Source organism: Lipophrys pholis, assembly GCF_963383615.2.
Source record: "Lipophrys pholis genome assembly, chromosome: 19".
NCBI lineage: Eukaryota > Metazoa > Chordata > Actinopteri > Blenniiformes > Blenniidae > Lipophrys > Lipophrys pholis.
Window position 1 is genome coordinate 19307633 of NC_137647.1, and position 19682 is coordinate 19327314.

Sequence of the window (19682 nt, forward strand, 5' to 3'; positions counted from 1 at the left end):
GTATTCAGGTTTGATGTGTGGATGGGTGTTGTAAGCACTTTATAATGACTTTATAATAATCCATCGGCTGTAGGGGCTGGTCATCCTGGATCCGCTCCTGCTTGTGGCAGGAAGGACCTGCAGCGGGTGGTGAGGGTGGCAGGGCACATGACGAACAGACAATGATCTCCCCTCGCAGTCATTTGGATTGACCAAGAAGGCCATCTGTGCTTCGCCTGTTCCTTCTGCAGACCTCAAAGAAGAAGAGACAGATTCTCCAAATAGCCACAGAGAGCTGCCAAGAAGTATCTTCTTGCACAAACAATCAATAAATATGTCCGTTGTGTTTAGTGGCTCGACAGCTGATTTAAAATGGCTGGGTACACCTCACATCATCTCCATCGAGAGGGAATCCCAAATTCATAAACAAGATGACGTAGAAAGATGTTTTCATCTTGATATTATACGTTGCCCCTTTTCTACCCTCTTCGCCCCGTAGGTGCCCCTCAGACAGGACAGAGTTTAGCCGTCTGGTTGATGGACTGGGTTCATGCTGCGAGGGCGGAGCAGCCAAATTAGGGCTGGGATATCCCTGCGTCAAGGTGTTTCTGGCTGATAGGGGTGTTTGTGTGTCACACACCCCACCCCCTGGCCAGGTTGCCTGGCAACCAGAGGAATCGCGGGGTGCTTCTCCGGCTCCGACGTAGTTTCATGTGGGTGTTCCCGCTCTTCTGTCTCCGTACTCGTCCTTTTGCCTCGTCCCGGCTCAGTTTGTCACCGGGGTCTGTCGAGGCTGACAGTGCAGCGGTCGTCCTGTTTCCAGTCCTGATTCCAGGTGGGAGTACCTGCGTACAGGTAAGGGTGTGGTCTCTTCTTGGCGGGCATTAGATATAGGATGGGATACGAATGGAGTTGAGGGCAAAGGTCAAGTAAGATACTGCAGGTATCTCGATGTATCACTATGGCCTAGGATCATATTCCTTCTTCTAGGGGGTCATTCACAGTATTGAGATACAAGTTATTTACTTGGAGAGCAAACAAAATGTCTGTATTGTATATTATAACCATATTTTAAGAATCAAATATATTTTTGTGCTTGAGCTTCAGTTTTTAATATTACTGTTACTGTTATATATTTGTTTGTTTAAAGATGACTTTTTCTCACCCTGAGTCGATGAATCTGTTTAGTCTGCCTGGAATCAATAGTTTAAGACCAAAACAAGCAGAAATTTGTTCAGCTGTTTGATATTTAAGGGAAAATCTGAGATGTAATCCACAAAAACACACCACAGTGAAACATTTCATCAAATATATTGTTGGGAATTTAAGCACTTCTTTCTAAGTAGTTTGTTTTGTTAGTATGAACTTGACTTGCTAAAACGTCGAGAGACATTTCACAGTACTGTTGATGGAGAGTGCCAAAGAGTGTGGTTGAAGGGTGTGCCCCAAAGATAAGGCGGTGTATGTCTTCTATTTGGAATTATAATGTGGCTCGCTTTCTCAACGGCTGATGGATTATCTGCTGTGAGGCACCGCCCCGCAGACAGTCTGGAAGTCAGGGGATCCATGTGATTGTTCATGTAAAAATCCTCAAAAAGGTGCAAAACCGGTCCTATTGTAAACGTGCATATGACAGAGGAGGCTGTCATGTAAAAACACCAAGCAGAGTTGTCCATAGGAGAACATTGTGAGCTCTCCCTTAGCACAGTGCACATTTTTGGTCGACCCAAATGCAGCATGTCGAACATGTCTGGAAAAACATGTCAAACTTCAAATTTACGACCTTACTTTTATTCACTTCTACTTGCTGTATTTGGTGAGTCATCCATTCGTTTTTAATCTGTTAAAGGAATGTTACATACATTTTGTTTGGTTACATTCTGTTTTTATGGGGTGTGACTACTGATGGGGTCATTTTGTGTCTTAGGGAAAATAGCTGAAAATTGGAGGACAGACAAATCAACACCCATGGAAAATAATTTCGGTTTTGAGGAGGTTGGTCTTCTTCTTTTTTACCAGTTTCCATTGACATTGACACAAAACAAACGTATATGAAGACTATGTTTTTCTATGTTTCTCTTACCTAGGGGAGTGAGATGTCATATGAAGACAATGACTCAGCCTTCCTCTCTCCAGTGAGACCGTGAGTTCTTCAAGAATTTCATGCCTCTATTCAAATGGCTAAGTCATGCAAATGAGATGAACGTTAGACTTGTGGCAAAACAATATGTTGGACTTGATGCTGGTGAAATAATGTTTGTACTCCAAGTATTAGAAGAAATAATGACAGGGTCAGTGGTGGCATGGAGCTGTAGCAGCTTGTGACTGGAGCTCGGGGTATTGAATCCAACTCCCCACAAATCCCGCTGAAGTTTCAGTCAGCTTGGCATCCTTGAGATAATTCTAACATGTAGGTCTTACCATACCATACCAACCCTGTGAGGGAGCCATTGAAAAAAAATTAAACAAAAAATAAAAGTCTTCCTGCATTATAAATGTTACATCAGGGTCACGGTTGGGCTGCTTTGCTTTAGACATTTCCTGAACAGAAAGTACACCACCCTGGACGTAAAAGTACCAAAGTCTTAAAGCAGCTTTAATTCAAAAGAAGAGAAAAAAAAGTATCATTGTAGTAGGTAATGCAAATCCTGCCATCTTGTGGTCACTTGTAGAACTGCATGAATTTAGTTATCTTACGCTAAGACACAACACTTGCCAACTGTAGGTCCAATATTTCTAGAGTTAGCTCAAAATACATTGAAGTAAGTAATTCTAACAGAAATAAAATACATTCTTACTTATACTGTATCATATTGTTACAAATTGACTCAAACTTAAAAAGCCAGAGACACATGTGACTGGTTGTCTGTTGGACCTGGTCACGCTCTTACTGAAATCTTCCTTTCCTCCGCACCATCAAGGCCTCCACCAGGCCAGAGTGGCATGTCTAAGTTTGAGGGTGAAGTGGAAACGGAGGAGGAGGAAGCAGAGAGGAGTGAGCCACTCTCGGCAGCCATCGTCATTCCCACTGATTCAGATGGTAACTTTTTGTGACGGTCCATTCAGCTGCTGTCGACCTACCTTCAAATATGAGTGCAACAAATCAAATTGACTACCTTTGTATTTCAGCTTTTCTGAACCTGAACACCAATGCCACCACAAGAGGAGACGCTCAAGTTAGTCTACTTTCTTTAACTTTTCACACATGATATACTCTGTCTCTCAGGATGCTTTTACTGACTGCATTGTGTGACTACAGGCCTATGTGGAGCTGAACGAGCTCCAGGGCGGCCTCTGGCAGGAGACGAGCCGCTGGGTAGGCTACGAGGAGAACTTGAACCCGGGAACAGGAATGTGGGGAGCATCCCATGTCTCCTATCTCACCTTCAAGAGCCTGATCCAGCTGCGCAAAACGTTGAGTACAGGTAATTTTGAAAATGAAGCCAACATTTGAGGAGATCTTGTTGTAATGTGCTGGATTTAAACAGTTGAATACCAACCAGTACGACTGTGTCATCAGGCGCAGTCATCTTTGACGTAAATGCCACCAGCCTGTCTTCCATTGCCGAAAAAGTGGCCGATGAGCTTGTGAACAAGGATGAGATTCGCTCCAGTGACCGAGATGGCCTGCTGAGAGCTCTCCTGATGAGACGCAGGTAATCCAATGAGCACAAACACTATTTATAAACTATGTGTATACTAAGTTTTCTCTGCAATACAAAAATTAAGTCAAGAGTTATTTACACTTTCTGTTTATTTTTCTGTCCTTTCAGTCAGACTGGGACTCCGGAGGTTTCCGCCACTGGAGAAATTCAGATGCAGACCTTTTCTGTGACAAAGAAGGTATATCATTTATCCTTTTTTTATCTCAGTATTTCCTTCTTGCATTAACACAACAGAAATGACATTAATTGTTCTGCTGCTGTCTCACTTTTGCAGAGAGAGAGCTCTGACAACATGGAGGCCTCAATTGTCCTTGCAGGTATGTTTAGGTTATGTGGTGCTTTGTTTTTTTCCCCCCGGCATGTGTCAAGATGACGATGAGGCTAAGAGATACTGTTTTCCAAAGGTGCCCTCGACTTCCTTCAGAAACCAGTGGTGGCTTTTGTCCGACTGAGGGACTCCGTGGTCATGGAGTCCGCTCTGGAGTCTTCCGTCCCTGTTCGCTTCGTCTTTGTGATGGTGGGACCCAGCGAGGCACCCGTTGACTACAGTGAGAGCGGCCGCGCCATGGGCGCTCTGATGGCCGATTGGGTGAGGATGACAAGCAAAGAAGGCGAAGCAACATATACAGTAGTTAGCGCAATTAGATGACAACATCCAGTCTCTAGATGAGTGAATCAGCTGATCTATTGAAGTAAAAGGGTATGTTCACTTGCTCTGTTAGGTCTTCTGCCTGGAGGCCTACTTGGCTCAGACCGACAAAGATCTGACCAATGCCATCGCTGACTTCATGGACTGCAGCATTGTGATTCCTCCCACTGAGATCCAAGACAAAGCCATGCTGGACCCCATCATTGATTTCCAGAAAAAGATGCTGCAGGACAGACTCCGTCCTTCAGACACTCGCCTTGCCTTTGGAGACAGGGTGAAAGGTCAGCTTACAGTACACTTGATACAGTGTCTCAAGTACTGGCTCTGAGTGAATGAATGAATGAATGAATGAATGAATGAATGAATGAATGAATGAATGAATGAATGAATGAATGAATGAATGAATGAATGAATGAACAAACAGGCAAGCAAATATGCCTCTCTGTAGTATCTAAAGGATAAATTGAATGTGTAATTGTTGTTGACTTCACTTTGTCCTTGTGTAGTTGAGAAAGGTCCAGAGGAACCCAGGGAGGATCCTCTGGCCCGTACCGGCTATCCTTTCGGCGGGATGGTGAAGGACATGAAGCGCCGTTACCGCCACTACATCAGCGACTACACCGATGCTCTCAACCCTCAAGTCCTCGCTGCCGTCATCTTCATCTACTTTGCAGCCCTGTCCCCAGCCATCACCTTTGGAGGACTTCTAGGTAAAGAAGTGTTCTAGGCCAAGATGATGTGTCTGATTTCTGAGGCTCATTTTGTCAAATTTCTTTTTTCCCCTAGCTGACAAAACAGAAAAAATGATGGGTGTGTCAGAGCTTATGGTATCCACCGCCATCCAAGGTGTCATCTTCTGTCTCATTGCCGCTCAACCCGTCCTCGTCATCGGCTTCTCTGGACCCCTGTTGGTGTTTGAGGAAGCTTTCTACGCAGTGGGTGCAATTTTAAAATTCTTGAAATGAGTCTTTGGTCTGTATTTCTTCATGAAATCAACATTTCCATTGGTTTGTTTTGTGCTGTAGTTCTGCAAAGCCCAGGGCATTGAGTACATTGTGGGCCGTATCTGGGTGGGCATGTGGCTGATTGTGATCGTGGTCATCATTGTGGCCGTGGAGGGCAGCTTCCTGGTTCGATTCATTTCACGATTCACCCAAGAGATCTTCTCCATCCTCATCTCTCTCATCTTCATCTACGAGACCTTCAATAAGCTCATCAAGGTTTCCCTGTGGTTCTACATCCATCCATTCCACATCACCAGACATCATTTACTTCTTGCCAATATTGTCCTTGACTTATATTATCTTATGTTACTCACTCTAATAACTCACCTCCTCTTCCTCAGATCTTCAAAGCTCACCCACTGATCCTGAACTACGACCATCTGAATGACACAGCGGACAATCCCTTCCACCCAGTGGTCAAGGAGCACACGGAGATCCATTCCGATGGCAACGTTACCGTCCATGAGCTGGAGATCGAGAGGCCATACCCCAACACTGCCCTGCTGTCCATGTGCCTGATGTTTGGCTGCTTCTTCATTGCGTACTTCCTCCGGCAGTTTAAGGGCGGTCATTATTTCCCTGGCCCGGTACGATTGAGTTTTTAATGTAGCTGTGGTATTCCAACTGGAGATAACTTTTTTAATAACCATTGCAATTTTCACCTGGGTGTATTCTCCGCTGTTCTTCCTCATTAGATTCGCCGTTTGATTGGTGACTTCGGAGTACCCATTGCAATTTTCTTCATGATTGCTGTGGATATCAGCATTGCAGATGCATACACACAGGTAAAAAAATATGAAAGGCTGTATTTTTTTTAAAGATTATGCTTTCATAGGTTTTTATGCCAATACAAATCATTTCTTTCTCTTCTCTGACTGTGGTTGTTAGAAATAGATACGTTTTGCTCCAAGCATGGTTAAGGATGGATGGCTAACTACCACCTGGCTCATTGTTTCTGTTCTTGTGGAGGGCATGACATCTCTGGCGCCCCCTAGCGGAAGCTTACTGTACATGGGCGCCCGCGGGCGCACACACGCAACCCTTTATCATCACTTTGTGGTTGTCCTTTTCATCCAGTGAACAAAAAAAAGAATATAAATCCTTTATTTTTGTTCAAAATATGTCTAAAATTACAGTCATGTCTGTTTTTTCAATTCCCCCCCTTGTGAGCTAAACCTTGGAAAATTACTTTATAGACTATTAGGAAGTTTGAAAAAACAACACAAAAACCCCTCAGAATTTGTCCATACTCATTTTCTTGTCGAATAATTTTAATCTCTCTTCTTTTAGAAACTTGTTGTGCCAAAAGGTGTTGAAGTGACCAACCCCAAGGTCAGAGGTTGGTTCATCAATCCTATGGGGGAAAAGAAGCCTTTCCCCATCTGGATGATGGGCGCCTGCTGTGTCCCTGCCGTACTCGTCTTCATCCTCATCTTCCTCGAGTCCCAGATTACCACGTGAGTGAAACTGCGACATGCAGTCACATGACTACCAGCTATGTAAACACGCTTTAGATGACTTTGCTCTATTGTTCTTCCTGGATCGCAGGCTGATTGTGAGCAAGCCAGAAAGGAAAATGGTGAAAGGATCTGGTTTCCACTTTGATCTTCTCATTCTGGTGGTCATGGGGGGCATCTCCTCCATCTTCGGGGTGCCCTGGCTGAGTGCCGCTACCGTTCGATCTGTCACACATGCCAACGCTCTCACCGTCATGTCCAAGGGCCCCAAGCCCGAAATAGAGAAGGTTATTGAGCAGAGAATCAGTGGGTTCCTCGTGGCCATCATGGTTGGTAGGTGCTGCCATCTATAGCAGTGATGCAGTCACAACAGCTGGGCCTCTGATAACCATCCTCTTCTGTAACTCGCAGGAGTTTCTATCTACATGGAGCCTATACTCAAGATGATTCCAATGACGGCGTTGTTTGGCATCTTCCTCTATATGGGTATCACCTCCCTGAGTGGAATCCAGATGTGGGACAGGATGCTTCTGCTCATCACCCCCAAGAAATACCATCCGTCTGACGCCTATGCAACCAGGGTATTGTTCTTCCTCCAATACACTTTTCATTCAATTATCAATAACATAATCAAATGTCTGTTGGAGATTAATGTTCACACATCACAGCATGTAATCCCAGTGTCAACTTTTAGAGGTGTTATGCTCTTTATGTTTACATAGAGACAGCTACAAGAACCTAATGCTCACTTAAAAAACAGGAATATTGTGTTTAAGTCATTCTGTGAGCGATTTATGTGCGATGCTTACTGCACTGAGATCTCTGTGTGAAGTGTACATGTCTTCTCTGACAAAGTTTTAGCTGGGTAACCCAGCACAATATCTAAAACCTCAGGAAATGGGGACAAATACTGCGAGCCAAAATGGTTAAAACAGCTAATATGTCTAAATTGTCTTCAAAAAAATACCTCTAAAATAAGATAGAAAAATAGTTTAAGATGTCATGAAATAATGAAATGTTCGCCATCCAAAATTGTAATTGAAACTTCATGAACACAACATAGGATACAATTTTTGGGCATGCATCAAAACTATATATGCAACTTTAAGAGCTTTGTTTGCTCCAGTTAAAGTATTTCCACACAGAGACAATTTTTTTTTCTTGTCTCTGTGTTGTTGTTGTTTTTTTTCATTGTGTATCTTAGTATCTTCACATCTATCATGTCGTGTGCGTTTTCATTTTTGTTTTCAGTCCACCTGTTAACCCTGTTCGGCTTTTTCTGCAGGTAAGCACAATGCGGATGCATCTGTTCACCCTCATCCAGCTCGTGTGCCTCGGCGTACTGTGGATAGTGAAGATGAGCCCCCTCTCCCTGGCTCTACCATTCGTGCTCATCCTCACCATCCCCCTGCGCATGTTCATGACTGGCACGCTCTTCTCTGCCATGGAGATGAAATGTGTAAGTAGATCGACATACACGCATGCCTTCTCGGGGTATTTGATGTGCTTGTAATGACCCGCCCTTGTGTTGCAGCTGGACGCAGATGACGCCAAAGTGAAGTTCGACGAGGAAGAAGACGTCTAACTCCAGAAACAATCAACGCTCAGGCAGGAACTTTTAAGTGAAGTCAGTTATCTGCTATTTTAAACCAGAGTCAGTATTGGTTCTTTTAGGAAAATTTCCTTTCATTTTTGAAATTCATACATTATTCCTGCAATTTTTTATTTTTTTTTTACAATCTGTTCTAATGTCTGATGTTGCTCAGGTTTTAGTTTCATTTCCTTTAATGTGGAATTAATCTGCAGTCTCAAAAGAAATGCCTGTTGTTTTATCTATAGTATTGACTTGTGCATGAAGTGGTGTTCTGATTCAGGAAAATTAGGTGAATATTGAAAATGAGAGGTTGTTTTCTTTTAAGAGATGGGGTAATCCCAGTTATCACTTTGTTTTATTTATTTTGTTTTTCCTGGCTTTAAAGTGACAATCATGCATTGGTATTCTGACAAACCTATGTTGTTATCGTATAACTTTGAGTTGAGCAAATTTGTCAGTTATTTACACATGCACTATATAGGACGAAAATGTGGTACTCTCACATGTGCCTTGTGATCATTCTAGGAGATAATTTAAATTGTGTTGCCTCTTTCAATTTGATGTATATTTAAATTTTTAGGCTTTTTATAATCATTTTCATGCTCGTGTAAAGATGGATGTGTGGTGAACAGAATATTTGACTTTAAAGTGTGTATCGCGATCATGATAATAAAATAAATGAGCAGATTTAGATCGATAACTATGAATTATATTTGAGTTCCTTCGATGTAAATGCATCGTGTGCTTGAGACACTGTACATGCTTTGGTTTTTACTTTATTAAAAAAACAAAACAGCCTCTACAGGGCTCCAGTCCATGAATACATCAGGAAATAGTATCACTCACAGCCCTTCTTTTTTTTAATCCTTCATGAAGAAACATGAGGTGATGTTCAATGCTACCATATCTGCCACTCAGCTTCGTGCTGCATTCAGGGGCGGCACGTACATTTCATCTCTCAATGTCAACATAATGATGTGGTGGAAAATAGCTTCATAGTTGAATTAAAGTAAATAATAATTAGATTTAGAAGCTCTTAAATCAACAGAAAGTTCAACAACTGCTTTAAAAATACAATGCACAGGGATGCATTTTTCTAAATGACGTTTGTTTTAATTATAAATACAAATTAATTCAATCATGATCAGATATCTTTTGTAATGCTCTTTCAATCGGGGTATAGCAGGGAAAATTCTGTGTTGGGTGAAAACAAAAGCAAACTGAAACTCACTGAAAAACAATGTTTTTAATTTTCAAACCACGGTTGAAACACGAGGAGTACCATTCATATCATAAGATATAGAACAAAAATAAGAAATAAAACAATTTCTTAACAAGTTTCTTAAGTGTAGCGGACACAACACAATACTGTGCCTGAGCTGTGATACTGGTGATGCTGCCATGATAAATAGCTAAACATCAAAGCCATGCGGAGATTGTAAAAACATGCATAATGCAACAGCTACATAAGTCATTTTCTTTGGGGGGGGGGGGGGGGGCATTTCACTGTATTTTGCACTAGAAGTTTTAATTAAAGTCAGCTTTATCTTGAGACTGTAATAATTCTCTGTGGTTATTGTTTTTTGACTTTTTCATAATGTATACTCTGCACCACAACAAAGAAAAACTTTAAAGTTTAAATTCAAAGGTTGTCATGGCACAGTTTCACCGGGCCGGCCCACACAACATGAAATTGGGCTGGACAATAGAGATTATTTTATAAGTAATCTAATCTGACATGTCAAAAGAAGTCAAATCTATTCATATTGTGACTCTATCTGGATCGATAGATAGACAAACACACACACATACGACACATATATAATTCGACTTGTCTGAAAAGGGGTAGGAAAAAGTTTATTTTGTATGTATATATATTTCTAAACTATAGACTTAATTATGTATGAATGTGAAGGCACAGACAAACAGAGACAGATTTTTATTAAACTTGAGGAAAATCCAATATTGATATTCATTTTGATGTAGACAGGCTTTTTGTCTTTTTTCTGGAGCAAATTAATAATTAAAAAAAAAGACTAAATAAAAGAGTTTTGTGAACCTCGGTCCGTGAGAATGTACAGTTTTCCAACAGCCCCTGAAGGCAGCTGCAGAGTGATTAGTTTGTGTGCGTCGGACCGCCCGGATTGGACGGACGCGGGTTCCGCCCACAAACACACAAGGTGGAGTTGAAAAAGAAAGAAAAAAACATGCTGGGGCCAAAATTAAGCTGTCAAACAGCCGCTTTACTATTTACTAAAAGAGCTTTCCGGCATGTGAAACAGCCATGGATGCTGCTGTGGAGATATAATCTGATTTCCAATCCGATCTAAAATTGGGAATGTTAAAGTTAAATTTGCTGTCAAGTTGAAGGAAATGTTCTTTTTTTTCTTTTCTTATTTAAAAAAAAAAAAAAAAATGTCTGATATAAAATGGGAGAAACTCGGCTTGTTGGATGTGACACTTGTGATCAAACTGCCAAAAGTTGCGCTCGGCCTCCGGGAGTTGCGTTGGGAAGGAAATGTGCGTCCGCCTCGGTTGGATGGAGGGAGGAAGAGTTTGGAGGGAGACTGAGAGAGATGGAGGCGGGGGGGAAGGACCATCTCTGCGGGGACTGGAGCCCGAGACCGACGGCGCAGTGCTGGCTATCGTTCAACCCTCCCCTTCTTCCTTCCACAGCGACGCGGAGAGACAGGTGAGCCCGCACCGCCACCGCCACAAACACACCGAGGGGGGGGGGGGGGGAACGAAAACACACCAGAATGTGGAGGGGAAAAAAAAAAAATACACTTTTCCCGTTAGTTTGTGTCGGTTTCTAACCGCCTCTTTGTCAGGGGAAGCCTCCGCGCCGCGGTGGAGGAAAGCAGACAGGCAGGCAGGCAGCGGGACAGACGAGGGCGGCCATAGCCGATTTTCACGTCGCGAACAGCGGGGAAGAAACCGCAGGCGAGACCCGCAGGAAACGGCGGTATTCTGTCAAAACTACACCCGGTGAGCCGTTTTAAGCGAACCCCCCGGGTGGAAAGTGGTGCTTTAAACGTCGTTCGAGTGCGGTGAGGGGGGGTGGGGGTTGGGGGAGAGAGAGACGAAGAAGGCAAGCACGGTTGGTGTTTCCGCGCCGAGACCTCCATGCGGCTGCTGGCGGAACAGCCCGCCGCCTCTCTCCGGTTAGCCATCAGGGATTCTCGGTTTAATATCTCACCGTGCGAGAAGAGAGACTCGCCCTCTCTCTCCCCCTCTCTCTCTCACACCACCGACGAGCCCAGAACCAGCGAGCGACCGAGCTCCGGGAGAACCCGCCTTCTCCTGCTCGCCTCATGCGCCTTTTTGGATCGAGGGGGAAACGGCAGTCTGCACCGCCCCGGCTTTAAGGTCTCAGCTCGGTTTTTCCTCCAGTTTGCAGTGCGCCATTGGACCTTGTCACGGTAGGTTTCCTTGAAGCATGGCGGCCGGAGCCGCTCGAGAAGCCTCGCGAGCCACGGACGTTCTTTTACCGAGTCCTCCGCGCGGCTTTTCACGCGCCCGGGACCGCGTTTCTCCCCGGTTTACTTTAAAAAAAACCAAAGAAACTTCAATTTCGTTTTTTTTTATTAACATATTTTCAATTTTCGTCTTTGTCCTAGTCTTTCCAGGTAACCTCCACCGTCGCGGTTTTTTTTTACTAAATTTGCGAATTATTGCATTTTAGCTTCTACATAGGCAACATTTATCCCTAAAATATCCCCAAAATGTAGTTTTTAATGTTGTAAACAGCAGGCGGTTATGTGATCGGGTCTTCTTATATCGTCCACAAAGCTGAAAAAAAAGATTTTTATCCAAAAAGTGGTTTTTAAACAGAAAGCAGTCGAATATCGGCCACATTTGATGACATTGGTCGGGCTTGTTTCTTTCATCCATATGGTGAAATTCTCGACATGTTTTTGCGTTTGAAGGTTAAAATTTTAAGCTTTCTCCCGGTTATTGTAGAGGTTTATGTGTAAAATTCGAAGTTTCGGTTTGATTGGGGCTGGGTCACACGGCGGACCCGCACCGAGCCGGATCCATCAAGGACAAGCAGCCGCCATCATGGAGCGCCGCTCGGCTACGCCTCGGTGAAGAACGCTCTGCCTTTCTTCGCTTCAAATCTCAAAACAAATCTGTAAATTCTCTAAAATAGACTTATTAATGCGATTTTCCCTCCCCCTCCCCCTCCTTGCACCTCTCGCGGTTCTCTCGGTAAACACCGGAGAAAGATAATGGGATTGCGCGGCGGAGCGAGACCCGCGTCCCGGGCGGTGATGAGGCGCGTTTGGCTGCAGCGCCGCCGCCGAGCCGCCATTCCCCCCTTTCTCTCTCTCCTCGTCTTCTCGGAGACCGAAAGCAGATCCCCCCAGTCCGTGGTCAGCTGGTCGCCTACAGGCTGCCTGTCCGTCCATTCGCTTCCTCCTTCCGTGGATCCTCCCCAACCTCCGCCACCGACGGAAAGTCCTCCATTAGCGAGCGGACCTGGGGAGAAAATGGTCGCTCCCGTGCGTCCTTGGTACTTGTTAGTGGAATAAGGGACAGCACGAACACGCCAAATTCCGGGCTCGTCGATTTTTTTTCCCTCTCTCCTTTTTTTTTTCTTTTCTCCTTCTCTTCTCTCCTCTCTGTTTGCTGGACGGAGAGTCTCCTCTCGGGATCGAGTCGGAGCCTCTGCGATGTTATTTGAGATTTGAAGCCGTCACAAGCAATAGCCTCCGTCTCACCATGAGCGTAAACGTTTAAGGGGCGGTGTAATGAACATGAACCATTATGTCGAGGCAAATTCAAATTCCAACACTGCAGCAGAACACCTTCCCCCCCGAGTCTTATCAGATCATATGTATTAAACCAACACAACATTATTAAGTAAATAAAAATGATTGTTTTTTTGACATGTTTGTGAGTGGTTGTTTTTTTTGTTTTTTTTTCATTTAATCCGGATTTTAATTAAAGCACTAATGCACTTTTTCCTTTTTTTGTAGATTCTAAACAGTATATTCACAGATGAATGGAGAAATGGAGGCAACGACTCAAGACCAAGGTGGGATTTTTATACATTATATATATTTAAACATTAGGTATTATGTATTTAACATTACATTACATAATTTCTTATTATCCAACTGGAACATGGTGTCATTGTGATTCACCATTATTTGTATGGCGCCAAATACAAAATATTTCAAGGCACTTTTCCAGTGAAAACCCAACAATCCCACGTGAGCAATTATAGGAGAGAGTGGAAAGGAAGAACTCCCTTTTTAAGAGGAAGAAACCTACAGAACCAGGCTCGGGAGATTTTCTGGATCTTCCAGTTGGGGTTAGGGGATAGACAGAAGGATAGGACAGACGGAGCATGTCATAAATCCACTCAGGTAGATATCGAGCAAGATGGCACAGACTACGAGAGAGAGAAAAATAAGAGTGAAGCATGGTGAGTGAGAAAGGAAACAAGCTCAGTTTAGGTCTTCCAGCAGTCTAAACCTATAGCAGCTTCACTAGAAAATAGTCTTAACACATGAAATACACTTGGATACACACAGTTCTGCTCATAAGTTCACATTTCCTGGCAGGATTTAGAAGATTTTGACCTTATTTTGTTTTTTAATATAGCGGCGATGAACAGACAACCTTTCTTGTATTTATAATGGGATTCCTATTAACTCATCAATTCAGTCCAGATTATAGCAATAAAAAAAATACTGACATTATCGTTGTTAAAGACTTTGCATACCTTTGACATCTGACTTTTAGCTGATATTAACTTCCTTAACTCTCTCAGGTGGTAAAGCTGCCCATTCTTCTTGGCAAAACCTCTCCAGAGCCTGTAAGTTTCATCTTTTTTCCTGAGTTGAACATTTGAAATCTTCTCTACAGTTGCTAAACAACAGTGTCGAAGACATTTTAGTTCATTCAGCCAAATAGAGTAGTAAAATAGTACCATAATAACCTTTAAATATAAAGTTTTCCTATATTGCGACACAGAATATACGTGATGAAACTTTCTATATTTTTCTAACTAAGCAATAACTACAATCTCAGCATAAAGCCAATTATAATGAAACCGGATGCAAAATACAGTGAAATGTACAAAAAAAACGTCTGTGTTGTGTCTGCTACTCTTAAAAAAAATAAATACAATTTCTTCAAGTTTTCTATGAAGCTTTTACTATTTGCTTGGTGAATTGGCGCCTCTAGTGGGCCAGTTTTGATCTACAGGTCTCATGTTTGACACCCATTTTGCTGAATGATACTGTGATAGTTATGCAAATATACACACAGGTATATTCATTTGGTTAATTTCAGTTGTGTGATGAGAAATGTAAGTTATCCCATAATAAAATAAATTAAAAATGAGCCTATAGTTCCCAGATTCCCGCCAGGTTTTGTTCATTTATGAGCACTGCTGTGTTTATTTCTCGTTTCCAAGCCCGTTACTAGCGTGTGCTCGTTTTTGATTTTCGTCCGGTTGCATTTGGTCACAGTGTGGGCCCAGGACGACCTCCTGAAGCTCCTGGAGGCCATGAAAGTTGCCCTACCCCAGAAAGACCTGACTAAATACAAAACCTCCGAGTCCCACCTGGACTGGCAGAAGGTGGCCTTCAACTCGTACACCGCCGAGATGTGCAAGCAGAAGTGGCAGGAGGTCTCCAAAGAGGTGAGGGACGCTTCGTTCTGGACACTTCTCAAATCAAGAGCACTGCTGAGTTTGTCCGTGCTCCACAGATTCGTAAATTCAGGACTTTAACCGAGCTCATATTCGACGCCCAAGACTACATCAAGAACCCTTACAAAGGCAAGAAGATAAAGGTGAGTCAGAAATCCGGACTCAGTCTTTGGTGAACCGTGTCGGTGGAGCTCGTGACTCAAAAGTTTCTGCCCTCACACAGAAACACCCGGATTTCCCCAAGAAGCCTTTGACTCCGTACTTCCGCTTCTTCATGGAGAAACGAGCCAAGTACGCCAAGCTGCACCCCGAGATGAGCAACTTGGATCTCACCAAGATCCTCTCCAAAAAATACAGAGAGCTTCCAGATAAAAAGAAGGTACGTCAAGAAAACGAGTATTACATTGGCTTGTCGTTGTTTCATGCGATTTCCAACAAAGTTTCTGTTTCCGTGTCTCCAGAAAAAATATGTGGAGGACTTCTTGCGGGACAAGGAAACCTTCGTACACAGCATGATGAAATTCAGGTGAAGTGACTTCATAAAAGTGCATTTGGTATCCCAGTGAGATTCGATAAGGTTGCTGATGTTGGTTTCTGTTGCCCAAACAGGGAAGAGCACCCAGACCTTGTGGAGAGCATGGCCAAAAAAGGCTCCAACGTTCCAGAGAAGCCCAAGACGCCCCAGCAGCTGTGGTACAACCACGAAAAGAAGGCCGTGCTAAAAACACATCCCGATGTAAGCATGACAGACCGAGGCTTCATAAGGTGCAGTCGTGCTCGTACAGTGGTGGTAACTGTCTCTATGTCCCGCCAGGCGACCACCAAAGACATTAAGGACAGTTTGGGCAAGCAGTGGACACAGCTGTCCGACAAGAAGAGGCTCAAGTGGATCAGCAAGTCTCTGGAACAGCAGAAACAGTACGAGGTGAGGCGATGACCGCGCTGATGACGGCGTCACGAGAGGTTCGTGGTTCACAATCTGACCGCTGTGATGACGTTCCAGGAGACGATGCGTGAATACATCCAGCAGCACCCCGAGCTGAACATGAACCAGGGGGCCATCATCAAGTCCACACTGACCAAGGCAGAGAGGCACCTGAAGGACAAGTCGGACGGCCGGCCGGACAAACCTCCTCCGTGAGTCACAGCGATCCACACGCTGCCTACGACGGCATATTTTAAGGGAAATGCTTTTGATAATGGAGAAAAAGGGGACCGCAGTAATAGTTTTGTTTTCCCTCATCTCCACGGGAGACAAAGTCGGAGCGGTTTAGTTTTTGTTTGTTTTTTAACGTTGTGTAAACATGACCTTAGACTTGATGTTCCCTTTCAGGAACGGTTACTCGATGTTCTGCGCGGAGCTGATGTCGAGCATGAAGGACGTCCCCAGCACAGAGCGCATGGTGATGTGCAGCCAGAGGTGGAGGCTGCTGAAACAGAACGAGAAGGACGCCTACCAGAAACGCTGTGAGCAGGTGAGAGCGCCACACCATCCGGACACGCGCTCGCAGAATCAAAGCCGTTGGCGCTGGTTTACTGATGGTTCTCTTTGTTTCTCCAGAGGAAGAAGGAGTACGAAATAGAAATGAGCAGATTTATCAGCGTAAGTTTCCCCCGTTTTGATTTCGACACGTCGATGTTGGATACCTAGTTCCTCCTGTTGACGTAGTCTGGTGTGTGAACTTGTGCAGAGTCTATCGGAGGAGGAGCAGCAGCGGGTTTTGGGGGAAGAGAAGGTCGGTTTTAAGAAGGGCAGCGGGGCCAGCAGTCCCGCTGCCAAGAAGAAGAACTCTAAAGCAAAGGTACGGCCCAAAGGAAGCAAACGTGTGATTTTCAAGTCTGGTTCCTTTTATTGTTTGTCTCCTCGAATCACAATGTCGTCCTGTGGAATTTCTCTAGGTCAATCCAGAAAAGCCCAAAAGGCCGATCTCCGCTATGTTCATATTCTCCGAAGAGAAACGTTCCAAACTTCAGCAGGAGCGCTCCGACCTCTCCGACAGCGAGCTGACGAGACTTCTGGCTCGCATGTGGAACGAGCTGCCGGATAAGAAGAAGGTAACCTGCAGGTCCAACATCCTGAATCCATTCAAATCCCCCCTGACTTGTCATTTATGATCAATTTCAGAGTTATACATTCACGCCCACATAGATATTATTTTATTCTCAATCCGGTTTCTGACGTGTTTTTTTCCACCCGTCGCCGTTCAGGAGAAGTACAAGCGTTTGGAAACAGTCTTGAAAGCCGAGTCGGAGAAGAAGGAGAAGGAGGATCGCAGTCGCCTGCCCGACCCGCCCAAGACCGCAAAGGACATCTGGCAGCAGAGCGTCATCGGAGACTACCTGGCCAGATTTAAGGTGCGCATTAACCGGTGCAAAAAAAGAATACTTTTTTTTTAATCACCTGTAAATGGTAAAGTGCTGAAAGTCGGTGGCGTGATCCCTCCGCAGAGCGACCGGCCGAAGGCGCAGAAAGCCATGGAGCTGACGTGGAGCAGCATGGAGAAGAAAGAGAAGATCATGTGGATCAAAAAGGCGGCGGAGGACCAGAAACGATACGAGGTGAGAGGTTGATCGCCGTGACGCCCGCAGCGTCTGTATGGATTGAGGGAAGCACGAAGCCTGAGCGGTCTCTCTTCCACAGAGGGACTTGGCTGAGATGCGCTCGCCTGCCGCCGCCATCGCCTCAGGGAAGAAGATGAAGTTTGAGGGGGAACCCAAGAAGCCACCATCGTAAGTTTGTCGCCTCTCCTTTGCTCTCGACTCCAAACTAGCCAGAAGCGTAACCCCCCCTTTGTGATTCTGATCCGGTAGAAACGGATATCAGAAGTTCTCTCAGGAGATGCTGTCCAACGGCGAGCTCAATCACCTCCCCATGAAGGAGCGGATGACTGAAATCGGGAGCCGCTGGCAGCGGCTACCGCTCAAGGACAAAGACCGCTACAAGAAGATAGCCGAGGAGAAGCAGAGGCAGTACAAAATCCAGCTGGAGCAGTGGCTCGCGGTAAGACAGGGTTGTTGGGCTCTTAATGGGAGAAATGTTTTTACAACAGTATCTAACAAACACTATGGTCTGTCCACAGAGCCTGTCCTCGCAAGAAAGAAACACCTACAAAGAGTATAATTCCCAAGTAAGTAATCCCCGCGTATCCGTAAAGGAAAACACACTCATAATGATCCTTCATGATTTTTCTTTCTTTTCTTTTCTAGAAAAGAAGAACTACAGCGAAGCCAGGCGGCCCCAAAGCAAAGTCCAAGAAATCTGTAAGTTATGATCTAATCATTTACTGGTCATAACTCATTCATCTGTCGGATGCACAAATCATGAAAAAGATTAAGACACGGCTACCGATGAGTATCACAGTTTAGCAGGTAAAGTTCCACATCATGATGTACTGCAGTACTGTGAGCAAGGCAGTTGTTTTTTATCCAAAAGAGATAAACCTGCTTCCATTTTGGAAGTGGAGTCAAATCGTCCCGCACACCTGGTGAACGACTACAAATAAAGTGCGAAAAAGGAAAAAAACTTTCAAAAAAAAGATCTTTCTTCAGAAATATTAGATGAGGATTACTGCCTTTATATACTTTTTTTTTTTTTACCTCCAAGGTATTTATATATACATTCCAACAATTATTATTTAAACGAAAGCAATTTTCTTTCAGTCATAGCTGCATTTCCAATAGATTTGTGTTTTTGAGTTAATTTAGTTAGTTTATGTTTCATAGTTGGGATGTATCAACTCAAAAGTTTGTCTTTACAGGACACAGAGGAGGAGGAGGACGACGACGATGATGACGATGATGATGACGACGACGATCAGGAGAAGGCTTCGTCCGAGGCAGACTCTTCCAGCGACGAGGACGACGATGATGAGGACGACGTGAGTGTCGTGTGTATTTGGGCAGCGCGAGGAAGGTAACGTGACGTATCGGACGAGGATTGTGCTCAATGTGCATCTCTATGTCCTTGTGTTTTAAGAAGGAGGAAGACGAAGAAGAAGAAGACGATGACGAGGCAGAGGACAAGGAGAACAAGTCGGAGGACAGCAGCAGCGAGTCGAACTCGGGGTCGTCGGACTCTGACTCGGACTGAACTCGCGACGCCGTCCCGAGACGAACTGAGCAGCGCTGAGCTGAGCCAAGAGTCCAGGGAGCCGTGCCAACACTGCTCTCCTCCCACCACCAGGGGGAGCCCCTGCACCGCCTCACCCACCTCACACCCTCCCCACTTCATGTTGATGCCTGGTGAACTGTGCTCAGAGAGGAACCCTGCCCCCTACACACACACACACACACACACACACACACACACACACACACACACACACACACACACACACACACACACACACACTTCTGATTCTATCCAAAAACCAGTCAAATCACCTCCAGGGTGCAATCGGCTGTATTCATTATGCCAAAAAAAGAAAAAACACACACACGTCCCACTGGTTTGGTGATGGTGTGGACAGTTCCGTCTCGACATGTTTAATGTGGTTAAGGTTTGTGTTTCCATTCACCATCCTGTGAAACAAGGCGTGCGGCTTCATCGAGCTAAAGAGTCAGGCAGATCACTTCAATGCAGGACGGGGAGGGGAGGGGCAGGAAAAATTGCACTCTTCAGAATGTTTCCTTATATATATATATATATATATATAATTTTTTTTTTT

The 19682-nt window shown here is 44.4% G+C and overlaps 2 protein-coding genes across 6 annotated transcripts; both read left to right on the forward strand.

Moving 5' to 3' along the window:
- The first annotated feature begins 487 nt into the window (after nucleotides 1–487).
- slc4a1a (solute carrier family 4 member 1a (Diego blood group)) lies at nucleotides 488–9148 on the forward strand. Its single transcript, XM_080488160.1, has 21 exons — nucleotides 488–834; nucleotides 1907–1974; nucleotides 2067–2122; nucleotides 2901–3019; nucleotides 3109–3155; nucleotides 3239–3404; nucleotides 3500–3635; nucleotides 3753–3822; nucleotides 3919–3961; nucleotides 4049–4233; nucleotides 4367–4574; nucleotides 4800–5003; nucleotides 5080–5228; nucleotides 5319–5513; nucleotides 5639–5884; nucleotides 5993–6082; nucleotides 6588–6754; nucleotides 6846–7087; nucleotides 7166–7335; nucleotides 8040–8213; nucleotides 8289–9148. Exons 2-21 carry the CDS (start codon nucleotides 1948–1950, stop codon nucleotides 8337–8339), a joined length of 2745 nt encoding a protein of 914 aa, XP_080344286.1. The 5' UTR covers nucleotides 488–834; nucleotides 1907–1947; the 3' UTR covers nucleotides 8340–9148.
- Nucleotides 9149–10494: 1346 nt separating this feature from the next.
- On the forward strand, nucleotides 10495–19431 carry ubtf (upstream binding transcription factor). 5 transcript variants are annotated; one of them, XM_080487466.1, is made up of 22 exons: nucleotides 10516–11040; nucleotides 13331–13389; nucleotides 14131–14175; nucleotides 14834–15006; nucleotides 15075–15158; nucleotides 15239–15394; nucleotides 15477–15541; nucleotides 15625–15751; nucleotides 15830–15940; nucleotides 16019–16152; nucleotides 16349–16490; nucleotides 16577–16618; nucleotides 16707–16817; nucleotides 16915–17070; nucleotides 17224–17370; nucleotides 17464–17574; nucleotides 17657–17745; nucleotides 17827–18016; nucleotides 18096–18143; nucleotides 18223–18276; nucleotides 18774–18893; nucleotides 18992–19431. In XM_080487466.1, the coding sequence occupies exons 2-22, from the start codon at nucleotides 13353–13355 to the stop codon at nucleotides 19103–19105; spliced, it is 2256 nt and encodes a 751-aa protein (XP_080343592.1). In that variant the 5' UTR covers nucleotides 10516–11040; nucleotides 13331–13352; the 3' UTR covers nucleotides 19106–19431. The 5 variants fall into 5 exon arrangements, with proteins under 5 accessions (XP_080343594.1, XP_080343592.1, XP_080343591.1 ...); XM_080487465.1 differs by lacking the exon at nucleotides 10516–11040 and adding an exon at nucleotides 11232–11770; XM_080487467.1 differs by lacking the exon at nucleotides 10516–11040 and adding an exon at nucleotides 11232–11770 and having other exon boundaries at nucleotides 18995–19431.
- The last annotated feature ends 251 nt before the right edge of the window (nucleotides 19432–19682 follow it).

Bases quoted from the DNA above. Each gene is read 5' to 3' on its own strand.
- slc4a1a (XM_080488160.1), top strand. From the start codon at position 1,948: ATGGAAAATAATTTCGGTTTTGAGGAG. The intron at 3,962-4,048 runs GTATGTTTAGGT...TGTTTTCCAAAG, and splicing joins GGCCTCAATTGTCCTTGCAG to GTGCCCTCGACTTCCTTCAG. The intron at 6,083-6,587 runs GTAAAAAAATAT...CTCTTCTTTTAG, and splicing joins TTGCAGATGCATACACACAG to AAACTTGTTGTGCCAAAAGG.
- ubtf (XM_080487466.1), top strand. From the start codon at position 13,353: ATGAATGGAGAAATGGAGGCAACGACTCAAGACCAAG. The intron at 17,371-17,463 runs GTGCGCATTAAC...ATCCCTCCGCAG, and splicing joins ACTACCTGGCCAGATTTAAG to AGCGACCGGCCGAAGGCGCA. The intron at 18,277-18,773 runs GTAAGTTATGAT...TTGTCTTTACAG, and splicing joins AAGCAAAGTCCAAGAAATCT to GACACAGAGGAGGAGGAGGA.